Source organism: Petaurus breviceps, unplaced genomic scaffold (assembly GCF_028583685.1).
Source record: "Petaurus breviceps papuanus isolate PSGF00001 unplaced genomic scaffold, PetGlider_PUasm1.0 90681, whole genome shotgun sequence".
Classification (NCBI taxonomy): Eukaryota; Metazoa; Chordata; class Mammalia; order Diprotodontia; family Petauridae; genus Petaurus; species Petaurus breviceps.
This window is the reverse complement of record NW_027187307.1, coordinates 8,112,039-8,132,709: the sequence shown is the minus strand read 5'-3', so window position 1 is coordinate 8,132,709 and position 20,671 is coordinate 8,112,039. Positions and strand designations below refer to the sequence as shown.

Below are 20,671 nucleotides of genomic sequence, written 5' to 3'. Positions count from 1 at the left end.
GGTTGGTGGTAGGAATCTGTGCTTAGGTTCCAGTGCATTTGCCTCATTCATAATCTTAATGTAAGGGTTTGTAGCCTTCGGGGTTTTTTGGGTTGTGAAATTCAGACCCAGAATGCTGAAGGTTCATGGAATTCTGTTCTCTTACTGTGTGTGGTAAGTCCACTACCTTCATCTCAATCCAAGAAAACCATATGCATGCTGGCAAATATCAAGACATTCCAGTGGAGTTGCGATCTCATGGATAGTCTTTAGAGGCATTTCCTTCAAAGATAGACATGTCATCTTAGAGTTTCCCGTTCTTTTTATATCATTTAGGTCCACATCCTCCAATAAATTTGAAAATCTATCTTCTGGGAAGGAAATTTAATGTTGAATGCAGAAGGCCCAAAACAAGAAGTTATTAAAAGCTTACCAGGAAGGACCAGTAACTTTCATTGAGCAGGCAGGTAGTACGCCCTGTGAGACAGGCAGGAGGTCCCATTTTCATGTTTCGAAGTAGCTGCTTCAGTTTTGTCTTTCTTTCTTGTTCTCTTTAAAGGAAGACACAAACAAGTAAGCCCCTTGAACTTTGAAGATGATAATCTTTGACCTTTGCATGCTGCCACCTGTGCTGTTGAGCTCCCTCCGAAAATATAAAACATTAAGTGCGTTGTTAAATCCAGGATTCTGGTGACATTTCACTGTCTTTAGTAATTGGCTTAATGAACAGGTGTACAAGTCTATTAGTCATGCAGATGTTAATTTCAGAATAACATGTGCTCCCGGGTTTGGGGCGTGCTTTTATAAACTCCAACCAGTAAGGTTTGTTCCTTAATTAGGGACTCATTATAAGGTATTTGTGTGTGATTCCTGCCATTAGGAGCGTTAGTCTTGTTTGAATATGTTGTAAACTTCAGGAACACTTGTGGTAATGTCATCTCGATCACTTAAGGCACCACGTGATTGTCACTATGAATCTACCTTTCTGGAGGCTGCCTTTAGTTAGCGCACAGCTGGAGGCAATAGGGAAAGTCCAAATTGCCCAGCTGTGGCAGCACATACCGTGGCTGGTTCAAGGGAAAAACAATTTCTGCCTGCATAATGCATCAGCCTTTTCTTTACAAGCTTTGGTAAACAAATATGTTACTCTTCACAAAATAAACTCAAAAACAATTGAAAAGAAAACCTGCGTTGCTTCCCAGCTTTGCTGATCTTGTTTGGTATTCTGTACTGATCTTTGACTCTACCTGGTCCTTGCCATTTATACCGAGGCTATCTGACCAAGTCTCCTTTAGCAATGGGAGGATTTGTGCATGGTCTCAGAGCTCGAGCTCTCTGCTCTCTCTTGGGTTACAGGATCTCTTGAGTGCCAAAGTACAAAGGTAATGACACATACCGATGGATGGGAGAAAATCCTCCTCCGACTGCATCATTACAGGAACTGTGCATTTCATTCTGGCACAATTTCTCTGCCTACCCTGGTTATATATTTTGGACCTGTCTTTATGGGGGGTGGGGGATGATAGACATTTTCAGGTATTCGAAGGGCCTTGATGTGGAAAGAGGATTAGACTTGTCCTTCTCAGACCCTGAGGGCAAAATTGGAAGCAATGCATTAGAGTTGCTAAGAGGCAAATTTAGGATTATAGGGAAACTTCCTAAAAATTGTGGTGGTTCTATCACTATTTTGAGTACATGAAAGAAAAGCGGTGGCCTTTTCTCTTTAACAGGCATGCATTATGTCATGAAGACATGTGAATAGGGGATGAATATGGGTGCGTGTATGTGTATACACATACATACTTCTATGTCTATAGATAATTGATATTTCACAGGTATGCTAGGCTCTCAGCTTTTTAATGACTTTTTCTCATAATGTAAAAAGAATCCTCTAAGTGGGTATGTTTTGTAAATCCAAACTATACTGTGAAAAATATCAGAATTCAGTTGCATATTGTTGACAAATAATCAGTATTTTAAATTACTTTGCAAGCTGTATTCATGAATAATACTAATTGTCTCCCCAGCTGCTAGTGCCTTTACTTCTGAGATTTCCTCCAATCAGCTTGCTACCATAATATACCAAATTTTTAACTTGCTGTCTCCCCCATTAGAATGAGATCCTCTGGGGGCAGGGATTGTTTTGGCTTTTGATTGAGTCCCCATAATATGGCATAGTTCCTGACTTGTTGTCTGAATAGCTGACAAAAAAATATTGAAAAGAATAGAACATCAAATTAAGTCATAATAGTATGGATTTTCAGTATACCAATTGATTTCATCAATGAAATTTTAATGTAATGGACTAACTTAATGGGCTATGCACATTTGATTGTAAGATCCTCTCATTTAGTTTTGGAAGGGACCTCATGATAACCTAAACCCGAGGTTTGCAAAGTGTGGCGCAGGGACCCATGGGGGCTTGCGCTCAAATCTGTTTGCCTTGAGTCTTTTTTTTTTTTGCTTTTTCTTACGTTCTTTCCTCGTACTCAAAACTGTTTTCATAATAATACTGAGATGTTTTGATTTCCAACATAATAAATGATGATGAAAGCTTTTTGAGGCCTTTAATATTTTTTAAGACTTTAGAAAGAGGTCCTCAGAACCAAAAGTTTGAGAACTACTGGTTTATTCTAATGACCTGAAATGCTTTGTGAGACTCAGTGACTTTTCAAAAGGCAAACTTAGATCCTAAAATGACAGAATCTAAGAGTTGGAAGGGACCTATTTCGTCCTCAAGAATCCCTCTATTATCTACTCACCAAATTGCCTTTTAGTCTGTCCTTATAGAATCCTAATGGAGGGGGGAACCGACTCTTGGAGGCTGCCCATTGTAGTTTTGTATACCTTTCCCAGTTATGAAGCTTTCCTGTATATCAAGCCTTAGGAGCAGTGTATGTTGGGACACAGAGTGTAGGAGTTACAATACCTGCAACATTATCCTACTTTGAATGTATTTTAGTTCTGTGACAATGACCATGTCACTGAACCTCTTAGTGACCAGACAACTCTTAAGACTTTAAGCTAGGGGTGGCTAGGTGGCACACCTAGATATATATAGAATAGAACACCAGCCCTGGTGGTGGCCTCAGATACTTAACACTAGGTGTGTGAACTTGGGCAAGTCACATAACCCCAAGTACCCTGCTTTCCCCCCTCCAAAAAGCAAAAAAAAAAGACTTTAAGCTCCAGATATCCATTGTAGATGGAGTTGGCTTAGTGGGAGTTTTCAACACCAGTGAAATCACAGATCTGGTGGAAGATAGAGAAAGGGGTGCAGGAGGAGGAAAAAAGAAATGAAGTCTATGTGTTCTTTTCTGCTTGCACTCAATGTTTTTGTTCTGTTCACTAGATTCAGGTTACTGAACTAGAAATGATGGGAACCTTGGATAGTGAACATTCTGTCTTGGAATTTGAGATAAAGATAGCTAGGCAAGATTGTAATATTTGACATAAACCCTAGATTGGTATTTTAAAAACACTAAAAGAGACCTTGGAGAATAGTGTCTTGGAAGCTAAAGAATCAGACCCTCTTAAGAAGCAGTGGGTGCATCATTTGTTAGGCTGAGTGGACACCCAAGAGAATGAGTGGAAAAATCCATTGGATGTAGCCATTAGGATGACTTTCTTATTAGCATAATAGTTACTGTCCATAAAAAGTATTTACCACTACTGTGATCATGGTTGTCATTGTCCTTTAACAGTACTGATTTAAATATTCAAATTCGCATAATATGTTGACTTAAAACCCTATATTGCATTTGCATGAGGAAATATAACCTCGGAATATAATACTTATCATTTAGAGTAGGTGTATTCTGGTTATGTCAACGAGGATTCTCTTGTCATGTTTGGACAGTAAAAAACAAAAACAAAAACAAACCAGGTCATTTCCACCAGATATTTCACATAATATCCAAATTGGTAGGAGTCTAAAATTGGTTTTGTTTGCATTGGGGAAATGTGAAAGGATAAACAACTCTGATTGTAGAAGTCTGTAGTCACTGTGGAACCTCGTAATTTTTAACATATCACAGTTTTATGACTATAGGGAAAAGTGTGATGTCTCAGTGCTAATCATGAGAAAGTCTCTAAAGTGTGAGGTGGTGATTTCCCAGGAAAGCATTTTCAAATAACAAATACTATTTCAGAAAAGAGTAGCCACTAGTTTGAGTATTGCATCGAATATTTTTTGGCTATTGTAAAAGGTCAGTAGCTTCAATCACCTGTTTAGTTGTTTGCAACACTGGATCTCACTTATTGACTTCTCATTCTCAGTTGTAATTTCAAAAATTTGAGCTAAGTTTTCATTCCTTCAACCCAAATCAAACATTTTAATTGGGGAGACATGTCAATACCTAGATAAATAGAAGATATATTCAAGGTCATCTCAGGCAGAAGAGTGTGCAGGGAGAGAAGGCACTAAGGGAAACTGAGTGATCAGGAAAAATCACTTGCAGAAGGTGGGATTTGAGCTGACTCTTGAAACAAAACAGGGAAACTAAAACACAGAGGTGAAGGAGAGCATTTTTGGCATGGGGCACAGCTTATGCAAAGGCATGGAGATGGGAGATGAAGCATTATATCTGAGGAACTGCAAGTAGGTCTGTGTAGCTGGATCCTAGAGTATATGGAGGGGAAAGCATAAGAAGACAAAGAAGGTCAGGGTGAGTTTGAGGCAAAACTGAGGACTTTATAGACCCTGGACATGTTTGGGAACCATGGCAGTTTATTGAGTAGGGGGGCAATATAGTCAGATCTGTACTTGAGGAAGACATTTTGGCACCTTTGTGATGGAGACTAAGGAGTGGTTGTTCAGCTGGGGGAATTCATTGGGAGAAGTAGTGTCCTTCTGCAGTATTCTTTACAATGAAAGAGAATAAATCTGATTTCCCCTTCCCCTTTAAAAAAAGTACATTGGCTTCTCCAAAGCTGGTGAGGCATTGTTCTGTGTGAGGCCTTTTTTTCTTGCACTACCAAAATATTTCTGTTCAAATACAATATTGCAATTGAGTTCCATGTATCCTACATTTTCAAGTTCATATTCAAAGGCATTTACACCTTGAAATGAATATTCTTCTGTTTGGCTTCTTGTTGCAAACTCTTGGTCTCTTGGTTCTGTGATGTGACCTTTCAGTCAGGGGCCCTATTCTTACTCTGTAGCAGGTAGAGGAAGCTGGAGCTTGGCCTCAAACTTGGCTTGGTTCAGGTGAGCCCCACTGGGGCTCAGACCAAGCTTTCTGCTTCTTCTGACAAATAACAATTACAATACCAAGTGACTTTTTATGTAGTTCTTTAAGTGTTTTACATAGATTGTCTCATTTGAGCCTCCAGACAACTTCTGATTTGGGTAGGACAAGTGTTGTCCTTGGTTTACACATGAGAAAATGGAAACTCAGGGTGCTCCATTGGTTTGCCTTTCATCATCCAGTTATTACATGTTAAAGGTAGATTTGGAACCCAGGTCTCCTTGACCCCAATTCCCTCCTTACTAGCGGGAGACACAGAGAGTGGATTTTTCAAGTACCTTATGCATATGCGCAGTGATGCCAGTAATGTGCTCATGAGGAATAAATCTTCCCAGTGTTGCTAGTAGGCCCAGGATTGAAGTAGCAGATTCTTAGCAGTTAATGTTGTTTCTGCTTCTATATCATAGTATTGGATGAATCAACCATATAGATTAGAGGATGTTTTAAAAGAAGTATACACAGGTTAGAAGACAATTCCAAATGACTAATGATAGAAAAGGCTATCCACATACAGAAAAAGTTTTATGGAGGCTGAATGCAGACTGAAGCAAGCTCTGTTTCTTTTGTGTTTTGTTTTGTTCATTCCATTGGTTATAATCCTTCTTTACAACTTGACTGTTTAATGTGAAGATAATTGTAGAACCTATGGATAGTTAATAGAGCACAGGCCCTGGAGTCAGGAGGACCTGAGTTCAAATTTGGCCTCAGACACTTAACACTTGCCGTGTCACCTTGGGCAAGTCACTTAACCCCAATTGCCTAGTCTTACCCTCATCGGAAAAAAAGCAAAAGAACTATAAACATCACTCATTTAAAAAAAAACACCAGAAACCTATATTGGATTGCATCTTGCCATAGGAGGAAGGGTGGAGGAGAGGGAGGAGAAGAAAATTTGGAAGTCAAAAGCTTGTGGAACTGAATGTTGTCAACTAAAAGTAACTACATAAATAAATGGAATTATTTTTTTTAAGTATGCACTGGCCATCTTGTCCAACCAAATTAGTCTGATGTTACTGTATATTAATTATGGTGGTATTGTTGGTAATGGTAGAGATAATTAATGCTACATGTTAGGTAAGAAGCAACAACTGATTTTGGTTGTCTTTCACTTATCTGTTTTGCTTAAAAGCTCATTTTTAATTTGCACTGAAACCTCTAAACAGGTCTATATTTTTCTGTTTCTCCTCCTCCTTGAACTAATGAAATAAATACATCTATTGATTCCAGAATGAATTTTTTAATGTAGTTAATATGGCTTACTCTAATGTTGCCATTGTGTATTTTCAATTTTTTTTTTCAGTTAAAAAGAACGTCGACGTCCCAGAAGAAAAGAAGGTTGCTCCCAAGAAGAAAATTAAAGAACTGAGAATTTTGAATGGAAAAAGTGCTCGGAATCTGTGTATGTAAATAATTTTGGGTCCCCTTTCTCCTGTCCCGTTTTTACTAAATAAAGAAAACTGAACTCATTAACTTCTTTAAACTTGAAATTATCAGCTCAATCTTATGTTTTGCTTGTTTTCTTGAATATCTTTGTCTTCCAGCTAATTTCAGTTCATAGTTTTCCCTGGAGAAGGTGTTTTCTTTATTTAAGGTCATTAAAAATCAGCTGCAATCATAGCTTATTTGTGATCAAATTCTTACACATTAAATGATTCTGAAAGGTTCCTTTCCATCACTATGCAATATTTGTCTTAGATATGCTGTCTTGCCTTCTATCTTCTTCTGTCTTTCTAAGACATATATAGGTGATCCCATTGAATAGATCCACTTTTTGCATAAAGATGTCAAACCTTCTGTCTTTTCTATGCATACAAAGGACTCTGTGTTCAAAATTCAAAATGTAAGCTAATCTTTGAAACCTGTAACCAGCCAATCCACAATCTGCAAAAACAAATATGTAATTGATGCTGTCTTTATTGATGCACACATCAAATTCTTTAATATGGAATAATTTTCAATTTGGGGCCAAAATATGCTCAGTGCAGTACATTTTGTTGAAGTAGCTGGATGGGTCAGTTTGCTTTTGTATCAGAGTTTTTATTCATAACGACTGCAATACAATATCGAGGTCACTTTCACTGAGGATTATCACACAAGGAAGATGAGTTCTAGTATGGGAGGATTCACTTGTATTCTTCCATTGACTGCACTGGAGTTATTGTGACTGGGCCCACACCATTTTTGAGGCATGCTTTCATGTATCACTATTCAGCATGCTATGTAGGAGTTTAGGAGTTTTCTCATTAATACTTCTAATGATGATGCTTCTAATTGGCCTTTGAAAGCAGACTTTACCTTTGATTACCTTGAAGATGGAGAGCCCTTTTTGATTTTCCCAGAAAGTGAAATCACTTACTTGACTAGTGCTGTGCTAGACTCTAAGGAAGACTGAAAACTTTTGGCATAAATTCATGTTCAGTGGAAGACTGAGGTGAACGGGCATAGCTTAAAAATGCATTCTGACAAACTGGGGCCCTCTTGTGCCTATGATTTCCAAATGGTTGTAGTAAGACATAATGATATGTTTCCAGTTAAATAAATACATTCCAGAGGAAATGGTGACTCCACATAGAAAGTATTAAGAGCCCTCCTGAGGAGCCCCAGCAGGGATGCACCCAGAATCCTCTATTCAGTTGCCTTGAATTTTTTGAAGAAGAAGAATTGTAGCTTCTTAATGATATGGCTACTTACTAGGTTACTTTGATCTCATGCCTGAGAACAAAAGTAAGTGGGCCATTATGTCTCAATCAGCTGGGGATGTTTTTGACCTTTAGGAGACACTGCAGAAACTGAGGCCTTCTCACTTTGTCTTCCTTTGTGGTAAATATTCATCACCTGCAAAGCTGGGGCTCTAGACCACAGCATTTATCTTGGGCTGCTAAGATAGCACATTGGCTAGTAATAGCTTTTAATAACAATTATGGATATCATGATTAGAGGTGGTTATTTCTCATGATGACTGTGAAAACAAAAAAGGAAATATGCATTGGAAGGTTTAGCTTTTAATATTGAGATTAATTTTTATTAACTTTCTTTTATTTTAGCTATCTTTCTGGGTTCTTATCGCATGTCTTATGAAGATATAAAAAACATCATTCTGGAGGTGAATGAAGATATGTTGAGTGAGTCCTTAATTCATGTAAGTTAAACTGTTTATTGTTTAATTCATTTCAGGGCAACTTTTTCTAGGTTATTGTTTGTTACCTTGTTGAGGGAAAAGGTATAGATATCGAACATCATATATTCAATTAATACTAAGTTTGGGAATATCTAGAAGCATTTCTTATAATTATGGATATTTATCTGTATTTGTTATTTCTGGAAGAAATGACAGCGAGAGTTTTTTCACAGGTGGAAGGAAACCTTTGTTATGGCCTATTCTCCTCTTCCTCTCCCCACCCCCTTTCCCCTCTTGGTTTGTTCATTTGGAGACAGTATGTTGTGATATCATGCAGTCACTTTGTTGAACTTGCCACTTTAGTGTGACCCTGAGATTCTCTTGGGAGCCCTGCCATTCCTACTCATTGCTCAGGAGTAAGGAATTGCATCGTGACTTATTAGATTTCTGTGCATGGATCCTACAGAGCAAGTTTTTGATGAGCTTGTACTGTGGTGTGTGTGTGTGTGTGTGTGTGTGCTGTACACTTATACCACAATTATACTTCGATACATTCTTTTGTGAATTCAATATAGCAGAAAAGTGATCCCTGCCATTTCTGTGTGCTCTAAGCAATCTTTGTGTATACTACCTGGATTTCAGTCATTTCATACTGTATCATTTTAAATACTTAACTTTGAGCTCTCCTTGCATTGGTATGGACACTCCTTCCCTGGGGGCTCTCATTCTTTCCCCTTTTGCAGCATCCTTCCATTCTTCTGTCCCAGACTTGGGCCATGATTATACTTACACTAAATCTCCTAATTAAAACCTGCTTGCCCTTTCCATTTGCCTCTGGCTGAAGGTGCCAGTGGGAAAGTCAGAATCTTCCCAAGCTTGGTTCTCAGTGTTTCCTCCACAGAGTCACAATGGTGAGAAGGTGGCTTTGTTTAATCTCTCTTAGTACAGTGGCTGCTTCTTTCCTAGGAAGCACATGGGCCAGGATGAAGTGTCCCTAAAATAAGAAACAGACTGGAAACATAGAGTGATTATAACACACAGTTTTGTCCCTCACATGAGTTAAACTGTGATGACTTCTCAATGATTATTATAAAGAAGGTCTCTAGAAGTTCACATAGGGAAGGAATCCTCGTGGCTTACTTTGGCCAGTGAAGTCTTATGATACAATACAGCCAACACTGATTAGACACCCACTGTGTACAGAGCGCTATGCTGAACCCCAGAGGGTTCTTCTGGCCTTCTCAAGGCCAGCTTGAGAAGCGTCGTGCTTCTTTGCTGTTAAGGAGATCACAAAATGCCTCTGGGAATTCACAGTATCATGTGATAAATGCATTAAGATTTATAAAACAAGGGGGAAGTCAGGTGGCTCAGAGAGTAAGAGCACTGGCTCCAGTGTCGAGATGACCTGGGGATCAAATCTGGGCTCAGATACTTAGCACCACACCCAGAAATAACTGGCCATGTAACCTTGAGCAAGTTACTTAACCCCGATTGCTTAAAAAAAAAGATTTACAAAACAAGGCACTCCATGAAGAAAAAGGTAGGAGTTGATTAGATGAAGTGGAGGGGGTGGGTTAAAGGAAAGAACCTGAGTGAGGGTATGGACGTTTGAGTGTGCGTGAGTGTATGTGAGTGTGGATGCAGAGATTAGGCTGATCTTATTGACTATTAGAGAACATACAGGAGAGTAATAGGGGATGTAGCTGAGAGTGAGGACATTACCAACTTGTATAGGGAATTGAACTTTACCTGGGAGTCAGTATGAGGCCTCTGAAGACTTTGGAAGAAAAGTATATTATGACATCTGTACATAGAGATAGGGGTGGGCCTGGGGTTTCACTGATAGAGGGAATTCCCAGGCGAGTAAATGCCCTTTGTCAATGCTGAGCAGTACCTTGCCTGCAATCTTTAAGGAGTTGCCTAGAACATGAAATGATTAACTGACTTCGTAAGGAAGCTTTATACATAAGGATTATTCTGGTAATGGAATAAAGATGGCATCAGTGAGGGATTTGTTAGGTGGTCTTCATGAATGATGGGATTTGAATTTGTCCTCAAAGGAGAAGCAGGTTTCAGATATGGGAACCATATAGCCAATGTCATTTAGAAATGTCTAAGATGTGGTAATGGTGTGATGATTTGACCAGTGTGGCTCTAGCAGTTAGAAATATAGGTTCCATATAGATTCAGGGGATCGTTGAATGTGTGCCTCAGGATTTTTCATGATCTGAAGACATTTGGAAAATCCTGAAGATGTTTTGAACAGGAGAACAACATGATCAGACAGAGTTTCAAGAATTTTTGTCTGTTGGTGTCATATAGAATGGATTGATGGGAAGACACAAGCCAGGGAGGTGAGTCCACATGCTGTGGCAATATCTGCAGAGATTCTGAGTTAAGGCCTGCTGCACTAGGATCATGATGGTAGGGCTAGCTGTAAGTGACAGGTGGAAGCTCTGTGATGGATGAAGTGACAGATGGGGTTCTTGAGTTCTGGGGGATGAGCAAAAAGTGGATAAATAAGCATTCCGACATTTTAAACCTGGGTAACAGCAAGAAATGTGGAAGCCATGGCAGGGAGTGACTATTTTTGAGAGAACAGGTAGAAGATGGAGGTTTTCTACGTGTTGAGTGTAGGTGATGGGGTGACATTGTTCCGGAAAACTGTAACAGGCGAAGAGGAGTCATCCCTAGAGGTTGTGGCGCCCGAGCAGCAGAGCTTTAGGGCTAGAAGGGAAAGACTCTCTAGTCTAACTCTAACCATTTTACATATGAGAAAAGTTGGGCCTGAAGCCATTAAAATCCAAGGCTTCTTAAACTTTTTCCATTCCCAGCCTCTTCAGCACTTCTTAAACTGTGGGTTTTGACTGTCAGGACTGTGGATTTAAGAAGTACTGTTTTATGTATTAAATCACCTGTCCAAGGTCACACAGTAGCAGAGCCAAGATTCAAATGGAGATCCTTTGACTCCCAATTCACGAGGATATAGGTGTTACCCTGAGAATGGATGAGTTTTTTGGGAAACAGGAGAGAGGGAAGAACTTTGGGGAATATTTTCCTTTAGCTTCGGAAACTGAAAGAGGAGATGGAGGAATGATGAGAAGGGCAGAACGGGATCACTTGACTGGTGAATGGATAAGCTTTCTGGAGGACAGAGTAGATAGGTGAATAGAGTGGTCCATATGAGATGCTGTAGGGATGGAGCACAATAAATTCAAGAGAAATCCTTCCCTTTTGGTATCCTGTTTGTTCATCTGATTTGTTGGGATTTCTGCAGCTCAGTTAATAGCCAGCACATGCCTTCCAGCTCTTTGCAGTTTGATAGTACATCCCAGGCTTGTGGATTCCATAAGTGAGAATTCCATTTATTCAAAACCCTTTTACTACAAATTTAGTGATTTTTCTTCTAGGGCTAGGTGGACCTGTATATGTCATTTGTTCACTCTCTTCTCTCACATTTTCTATCTTTCTCTTCCTTTCATCGCTACAAGTAAGCCTATATCTTTCCTCTCCAGGGTGCTCCTTCTGTGCCTGAGCAGAAGAGAAATCAAGCCCCTGGGTTGTCCCTTCATATGTGCACATGGGGCAGCACCTCCATGGAGGATATCTTGCCACTGTTCCTTCTGTTGGTGGCTGATATGCATTTGGGCGTCCATCTGGTGGTACAGCTCAGCTGCATCGAGGCAGTGACTTTACTTGCCGCGTGAATATTTTCTCGTTGTGGTGTCACATGTGAAATCAGATCACATGGTCTTTTAAATCTGTTCCTCAGCAGAAGCAAAACCGAGCCAAAAGATATGTACTCTTTCCTTGGCCTGCAAGCCTTGGTCTACCTAAGTCATCAGAGATACATGACTATCTTTCCTACATCAAAGAGGAAAAAAAGTTCCTCACTGTCTCTCAATTAACTAATTTTAGAGCATAAATATTCTTACAAACACAGTGGAATTCTATTTCATATAATTATTCTTTTTTTTAAAGCAATTGGGGTTAAGTAACTTGCCCAAGGTTACGCGGCCAGATTTTTTGTGTGTGTGGGTGTTAAGTATCTGAGGGCGGAACCAATCACTGTTCCTCCTGACTCCATGGCCAGCGCTCTTACTCACTGCACCACTTAACCGCCCCTCATATAATTATTTTTACATTCATGGTTTTTAATAAGGCTATTCCCCCCTCCCACTCAGTCCATCTTTCTGATAATTGCTCTATTTTGGTCCTTCACTCAACATTTATGAAGTGCCTACTATGTGCCAGGCACTGGGTGAAGTGCTGGGAATACAAAGAAAGCCAAAAAGATAATCCCTATCCTCAAGGAGCTCACTATCTAATTGGGGAAGATGACACTTAAAAAGAAGCTAAAAGAGGGGAAGGAGGGAGGGAGAATGACGCCTAGCATGGGAGTGTGGTGATGACCGGAAGAATGCTGCCTGGGGAGAAAGGATGAAGTAATTACCCTGGGCACCCTCTAGGGGTCTAGAGTCAGGGGCAGCTGAGCAGCTAGGAGTTTTAGAGTGGATGTCATCCTACTAAATGATGAGATTTTGGAGAGTATAGAGAACTGAAATGTCTGTCTCTCTTTCTGTCTGTCTGTTTCTCTCCCTCTCTCCCCCTCCCTCCTCCTCCCTCTTCCTCCCTGTCCTTCCCTTTCTTCCTCTTTTCCTCTCTCCCCCACTCTCTTCCCTCCCTCTCCTTATATCTGTACTCTTTCCCTCTCCCAGGGTTGATGACTTCCAAAGACTTCCAAAGTATATCAGTTAAACCTGTACCACCAGTCAGATTGCAGAACTTTAGTGCATTTTTCTGTTAAATAAGAACTTATATTAACCATGTTCATTTTCATGGTTCTTTAGGGGAAAATGAAACATTGGCAATAACAGTAACAATAATTAGATGTTTTTCCAGTTCATCGTCATAGTGAAATGTGTAATTAATTACTTTTAATGAGATGATAAAAAATATAAAAAGCATTTTATCTGGATAGTGAGGGTATTTTCATTCTCTTGTTTTCCAAACTTCTTAATCCATTGATCTTTTGTAGCTCCTTTGGTTTCCTTCTTAATAATACTCTTTGACCTAGCAATCTATTTTCGTTTTTTTGGGTCCTTTCTGTCTGATTTAACAACTGCTTTTGTTCCATGTATTTTTTTCATTGTATTTCTGCCTCTCTATACACCTTCTGTATCCATGGGATTTACCTATCACCTTTGTCTGGTTCTCTTCATATTTGGAGATGTCAGTGTACCATAGAGGCTGTTCATTTCATGTCCCTCTCTTAGACTCCATGGCAGGATTGCCTCCCTTTCTGGTCTTGCCTGTCCTCAATAAAATCACTGATGCTGAGTGTAAGTCATCCTTGATAATATGCTATGGACCAATTATTCCCACTATACATTTTTCCATTGCCCTTAAACAATTGTCTATACAATTCGCAGTAGGGACCACGACCCCCCAGTGTAGATGTCTTGAGTCATACTGGGCAGTTGCCTCATCAGTCACAACATTTCTTCCCAGTGTTACAATTTTGTGTTGTTTCTTAACTTTATACCTGTTATTGAGTTTTTTGGAGATAAGGGTGGTGGTGATACCAGGTTATGCACCTCTCTCTTCTAATATATCTTTCATTCCCATTGTTTTTCACCTTCTTCATTGCTTTATTTTCACTTTCTATGCCTGTGGTGTTTTCCCTAGATTTTTAAGCACCTTGTGGTCAAGGACCAAGGACTATGCGTAGCCCACAGTCAATGTTTAATAAATGTTGGTTGGATACTGATGGAATACTCCATCTCTCACTGTTAAGAAGCTTTAGAAGTAAAACAGCATGGGGTAGAGAAAAGATTGGATGGTAAAGGACCTTATTTGTATCCTGAATTCTCCTCCTTACTACCCATGTGACCTTGGACAAGTCACTTTTCCTCTGTGGGCCTGAGTACCATAATCTGTAAAGTTGAGAGGATTGCATCTGCTGACCTCTAAGGTCACTTGCAGCAACAACCAAGCGCCTCTTCTTACTTACATTTGGTGTTCTCTTCTTTTGTGAGGAGTTGTGGAGCAGTATATCCTTAGCTCTTAGCACAGTGCTTGGCACATAGGACACACTTAATAGATGCTTGTTCACTAACCAACTGACAGTGTTTTCCCTGAATACTAGTGATAAGCTGTTAGATAACGCAAAGAAAATAAGGAATTACCTTTTTGCCATAAATATTTTTTGAAAAATATGAAACTATAGAGATGAGACAGTGTTTGCTAAGAAGAAGGTGATCACAGCTTAGTAAAGTCAGAAGGAACTATGAAGAACCTGGAAACCTCATTTACCGTGTTGGTACCAGGCAGACACAACTCCTTCCTTATGAGCACACAACCTCCATGCCAGGAGTTCTATGCAAGTAGCTGTCAAATATAGTGCTACATGATGAATGACAAAGAAACAAACAAATTCTCTGTGAGGTTGAGGGGTTTGGAGAGGGAAGAAGGCACTTGCAAAGGCCCAGTTGGATGCAGTGGCATTTCATATCATCCTTAAAATAGTTTCAGCAAGTGGAGATATGGGGAGTGGGAAGGTTTGCGATGTTCATCATGTGAGTCATGCAGGAGTATCCATCCTCTGGACTTCTGACAGGAGAATGTGGAAACTACTTAAGACTAAGGATTACACACCTAGGAAGGTATTATTGTTTATTTTAGTTATAACTTCTGAAATGATATAAATGCTTCTGTCCTCATTCCTCTACTTTTTGACCAACCCAAAGACCTATTATTTCCTTCCCTCGTTTTTAATTTGCTACATACAGAATAGGTGGCTGGTAGCAGGGCTTGAGGTAAAGGAGGCTTAGTTTCTTTCCTCTACCTTTATTCTGGTTATGGGATGTCATTCCCCTTGCTGTTAACCACAACCCCCATTCCATTGTAGACTTGCATTGAATTCCTAGTCCTTATATACACACTGTTGAAACTCAGTAGGTTCATTCAGTTGGTAGAAATAGTGGGATAGACTTGAAAATCTCTTGTAATATTGTGGCTTAGAAAGTGCCCTCTGTTCTATGACTTTGATTAATAGCACTATGAAGTATGGGCATTGGAACCAAGCTTACATATATCATGTCTAGTTGCTGGTTGGGGATTGGGGACCAACCTTATATACATGTTGGGGGAAAGTCAGATTTGGATTTTGTATACTAAACCCTTAGCTACAGACTTTGGGAACTCTGGTGGCATTTTCTGTAAGTGGGCAATTAAGATTATACCGTCTTCTCCTTCACACTCAACTGTTACAGTTTAGACGTCATCATGGTCTGGGTAGTATGTCTGTCAATAGAGAATGCTTTGTCTATCAGGCCATGAGGCAGCATAGTTCAGTGGGCAGAGAGCTTGCCTTGTGGTCAGGAAGCACTCAGCAGGTCACAAACTTCCAGTGCCCCAAGACTCTTTCTAATACTATAAACTGAAGAGCTTTCTCCTCCCAGTGCTGATGTGCCCTGGAAGGAGAATGTTTCCTTTCCAGAGTTTCCCATAGTGATGAAATCACATTTTCTTGTTGGTATGTTTTTCAGTCCTGTCTGATTCTTTGTGACCTTCTATGGGGCTTTCTTGGCAAAGATGCCATAGAGGTTTGCCATTTGCTTCTCCAGCTTATGTTACAGATGAAGAAATTTAGGCAAACAAGGTGAAATGACTCACCCAGGGTCGCATAGCTACTAAGTATCTGAGGCCAATTTTGAACTCAGGAAGATGAGTCTTCCTGACTCCAGGCCCAGCACTCTATTCATTGTACCACCTAGCTGCCCTGATGAAATCACAGGTCTAGGTTAAAAAATAAAATGAAATACAGTACAATTCTGAGATCCTCTTTACCCTAATATGTAAACAGGGACTCTTTTTGCAAGGGTCCATCATAATGATGTCTCCTTTTATATAAGGTGGAAAGAGAACAGATTATAAACTTCATTTAAGTCAGATTTCACTTTTCTTTTCATAACTATTTTCTCTTTTTTTCAAGTGACTGGAGAGAAGTGAAAATACTTAAAAAAACTTTGATTTCAGAAATTTAGATGGTAATGTTTAAAAAGTTATGAAGCTACAGTTTTTTTAATGTTTTATTTTCAGTAAGAATTTTATGAACTCTTGAAATCTAAACTTTTAGAACGTTTTATATCGGCTTAAAGGAAAAAAGTTCCTATGACTTGTTTACAATTTGCTTGTTTTTGAAGACAATACCTAACATTGAAAACACTCAGATTTAAACTACCAATTCTGAGAGGAAAGCTAGTAACTCTTAAATTGCAAATACCCCTAGTCAAGTATTGTATAAAGTGTAGAACATATCCTTGTTGGTGAATTGTAAAGACAAGTGGGTCCCTTGATTTGGGCTGGCATTTCTGTTACTTGTCTTTCTTCACAGTTTCCTAGTTCTAGTAGCTTGCTAGTTGGTGAACAATTTACTTTTTATTTGTTTGTTTATTGTAAAGACCAAGCTCAGACCTTGACAAGAAATTTAGTGTTGCAATCTTTGTAGTTGGATAAGCTTTTCTATTGAATTTGAGACCCTTGTAGGAGTACAAGTGTTTCTGGGGAAGAGTTTTTAGACAAGATGTAAGCCACAAGTATAAGCCACTCTACCCTCATTCAACTTACTATCTAATAGGGAAGAGAAATCTTGAGTCACTGTCAATGTAAAATAGTAAAAAAATAGTTCAATTACATGGGCATAGGGCAAAACCCTGGTTAATTGCTAAGATAGTGAGATAATTTCTTACCTGGATGGTTGAAGAAAGCTGGGGGAAGAGTTGAGAATGGAGTCCTGTTTAATTTGGGTCCTGTTAAATTTGCATTGGAAAAGATCAGGTGACTTTGCCAGTGGCTAGTTTGGTCTTCTCCAACGTATATTTGCAGGACAGTGAATAAGGCATTTGGGATAGAGTGAAGTGTCTGTAAAGGTGAATAGTTTGGGGGAAAGATTGATTGTTGTGAGATTATGAAGAGCGTCAAATGCCCTGGTAAGGAGTTTGAACTTTATCTGGGGAGAAATAGAAAATTCTAAAGATGTACATCATCATCAGCCCCCCACCCTCCATCTATACACAGTAATCTTAGAGAAGAAATTACTTGCAGTTGGATGGTGGGGAATAGGGTGGGGCAGAGCAAAAACAGGGGTTTGTGAAATGAGGAGCAGCAAGGGCCTTGAACCTTCTGGATTGGTGAGTATTGGAGAAGACTAAAAGATTAGAAAGCTTATCAGTGCCAAATACTGCACACATGTCAGGAACGATGAAAATTTGAGAAAGAATCTCCTGTTTAAGCAGCTCTTTCAAAAAGTGTCCTTGCCCTAATTGGTTATTGTTTTCACTAAAAACTAGGCTACTTGATTGGATTGCTTCCAGATCTTGCTTACCTTGTCTTTTCCATTGATTAACCTTATTATTTTTTGGAGGGGGGAAGGCAGGTCAATTGGGGTTAAGTGACTTGCCCAGGGTCACACAGCTAGTAACTATCAAGTGTCAGATGACAGATTTGAACTCAGGTCTTCCTGACTCCAGGAGTGGTGCTCTATTCACTGTGCCACCTAGCTGCCCAATTAACCTTATATTTTTTAACCAATCCCAAATACTTTTAATGATTACTACTTTGTAATATAGTTTGAGGTCAGCAAGTACTGTCCTTCCTCTATTCCTACTTTTAAGAAAATATTTCTCTGCAGATCATAGGCCTTTTGTAAAGTCAGATAAATTCTACAGTTATTTTGTCTTGTGTTATAAAGTAAATCCTTTGGTAATTTGATTGGTATAACACAAAATGAACAAAATTATTTACAAAGTGCCATCATTTTTATCATTCTGAAATAGTTCAACTATGAACAATGAACATCTGTTCAATTATTTAAACCATCTTTTATTTCTGTATAGAGTGTCTTGTATTTATTTGTATATATTTTGAGGATGTCTTGGTACTTTATCTGACAGATATTTAATACATTTAATAGTATTATGAATGGAATCTCTTCTTTATTGTCAAGTGTTGTTTTTAATAAATGGAAAGACTGATTTTTGTGGATTTATTTTGTAATCTGGTACTTGCTGAAAGTTATTCGTTGTTTTTGCACAAAGAAAATTAATTATACCTAAGATAAGAAGAGAAGCCATCAAATGGGGGAAAAATTCTTTGTGTCAGATTTCTATGAAAAGGGTTTGAAATCAAAGATATATTAAAAATGAACATATACAAGGTGTCTCAAATCTTAGTATAGTTTTATGATTTATTAGCTTAATTATGTTATTTTGGCTCCATTTAGAATTATTTTTTCAAATGCCACTTTTTGATTATGATTTTTATTATATTTTGGTCAATAAAGGATTGTTTAATGTTTCTATATTTCTGTATATGTTGGTTAAATAAAATATAACAGAACACTAAATAACAATGCTAAAGAATGTATGTCAAACAACAGATCATAAAGACAATAGTTAATTTTCTCAAAGAAAATAACTACAGTGAGCCAACATACTAGAATATTTGGAATGCAGCCAAAGCAGCAGTCTTTGGGGGGGAAGTGTATATCTCTAAATACTTTCATCAACAAACAGAGAAAACAAAGACCTATGAATTGGGCATACAACTAAAAAGCCAGATTGACATTAAAATAACAATACAAAAACTGTTAGGTAATCTGATTAAAAAAGAAAGAACCAATTACTAATATCAAAATGAAAAAGAATTCTGAACAAATGAAGAAGTAATTGAAATCATTAAAAACTATTTTGCTCAACTAACATTCCAATGAAACTGATAATTTAAATGAAATGAGTGAATATTTTCAAAAATATAAAAAGCCCAAATGAATAAAACAAGAAATAGAGCATTTCAATAAACAAATCTCTGCCATAAATAAATTTCCAAAAGAAGAAAAATCCCAGGACCACCTGGATGTGCCAGTGAATTCTATTAAACGTTCAATGAACAGTTAATTCCAGAATTGCAGATATAGGAACATAAATCCTACCAAATTCCTTCTATGACATAAATCTAATCTTAATACATAAACCAGTTAGAATCAATATAAGGTAAACTATACACCATCTATGAGAAGTATCAGTGCAAAAAATTGAAATAAAATATTAGCAAAGAGGCTACAGCAACATATCTGAATGGTGTATCCACCTTGGTTTTATAAGAGGAATGAAGTGTTGATTCAATATTGGGAAAGCTATAAATACAGTAGATTATATTAATAGGAATTATTAAAAATATATGATGTATCTGTAGGTGCAAGAAAAAAATCTTTTGTCAATTCATAACCCACTTGTCTTGAAAACAGAGAAATAAATGGATAATATATTAAATACTATCTGTCTAAAGAGCCAGCATTATATTCAATGGGGCTAAACTAGAGCCCTTTCTAATGAGATTAGGAGTAAAGCAAAGATCTCCTTTGCAACCCAAATGACTCAGTATAGAACTAGAAAGACTAGGTCAGACCAGATAAGTAAAAGCAATTGTGGGGATAAATACAGGAAAAGAAGAAACAAAATGATCAGTTTCTTTAAATGACATCGTTTACTTACAGAACCTTAGAAGGTTAAATATGAAGACATTTCTGAAAAGTGATAGAAAATAAAACAAATGGGAATATAATAAGCATTATTGTAGCATCTGCCATGTACCAGGTACTTTGCTAAGTGCCTTACAAAGATTATCTCCCTTCCTGCCCCCCTGCCCCCAGTGAGGAGGCTCGATATAGGTTATACTTGTGTAGTCATGCAAGCCATATTCCCATAATAGTCATGTTGGAAAAAAAATAAAAAACACAGACCAAATTCATCCAAGAAGAATAAAGCAAAAATTTTAAAAAGTATGATTTAATCTGTATTCTTTCTTTTCCACCATTCTTTTCCATCACTCTTTTCTCTGGGGACAGATAGCATTTTTTATTGTAAGTCCTTCAACATTGTCTTTGATCATTGTATTGCTTAGACCAGCTAAGTCATCTGCATTCAAACTCTGCATCTCTTTCTCTGGATGTGGATATCTCTTTCAATCATGAGTCTTTTGGAGTTGTCTTATAACCTTACATTGCTGAGAGGAGCCCAGTCTATTGAAGTTAGTCTTCACACACACGTTGCGTCTGTGATTGTGTAGAGATTTCTTCTGGTTCTGCTCTTTTTGCTCAGCATCATTTTATATAAATCTCTCCAGGTTATTATGAACTCCGTCTGCCCCTCATTTCTTATAGCACAGTAGTATTCCATTACATTCATATACCACAACTTGATCAGCCATTCCCCAAATGATGGGCATCCCCTTGATTTCCAATTCTTTGCCACCACAAAAAGAG

The 20,671-nt window shown here is 38.4% G+C and overlaps 1 protein-coding gene across 1 annotated transcript in view; it reads left to right on the top strand.

The window, feature by feature from the left end:
* The window catches only part of DIAPH2 (diaphanous related formin 2), an 873,453-nt gene that overhangs the window by 356,495 nt on the left and 496,287 nt on the right, over positions 1-20,671 (top strand). Inside the window, exons 19-20 of the mRNA XM_069065282.1 lie at positions 6,529-6,627; positions 8,273-8,367. Of these exons, the coding sequence (XP_068921383.1) occupies positions 6,529-6,627; positions 8,273-8,367 (194 nt within the window). The remainder of the gene's footprint in view (positions 1-6,528; positions 6,628-8,272; positions 8,368-20,671) is intronic.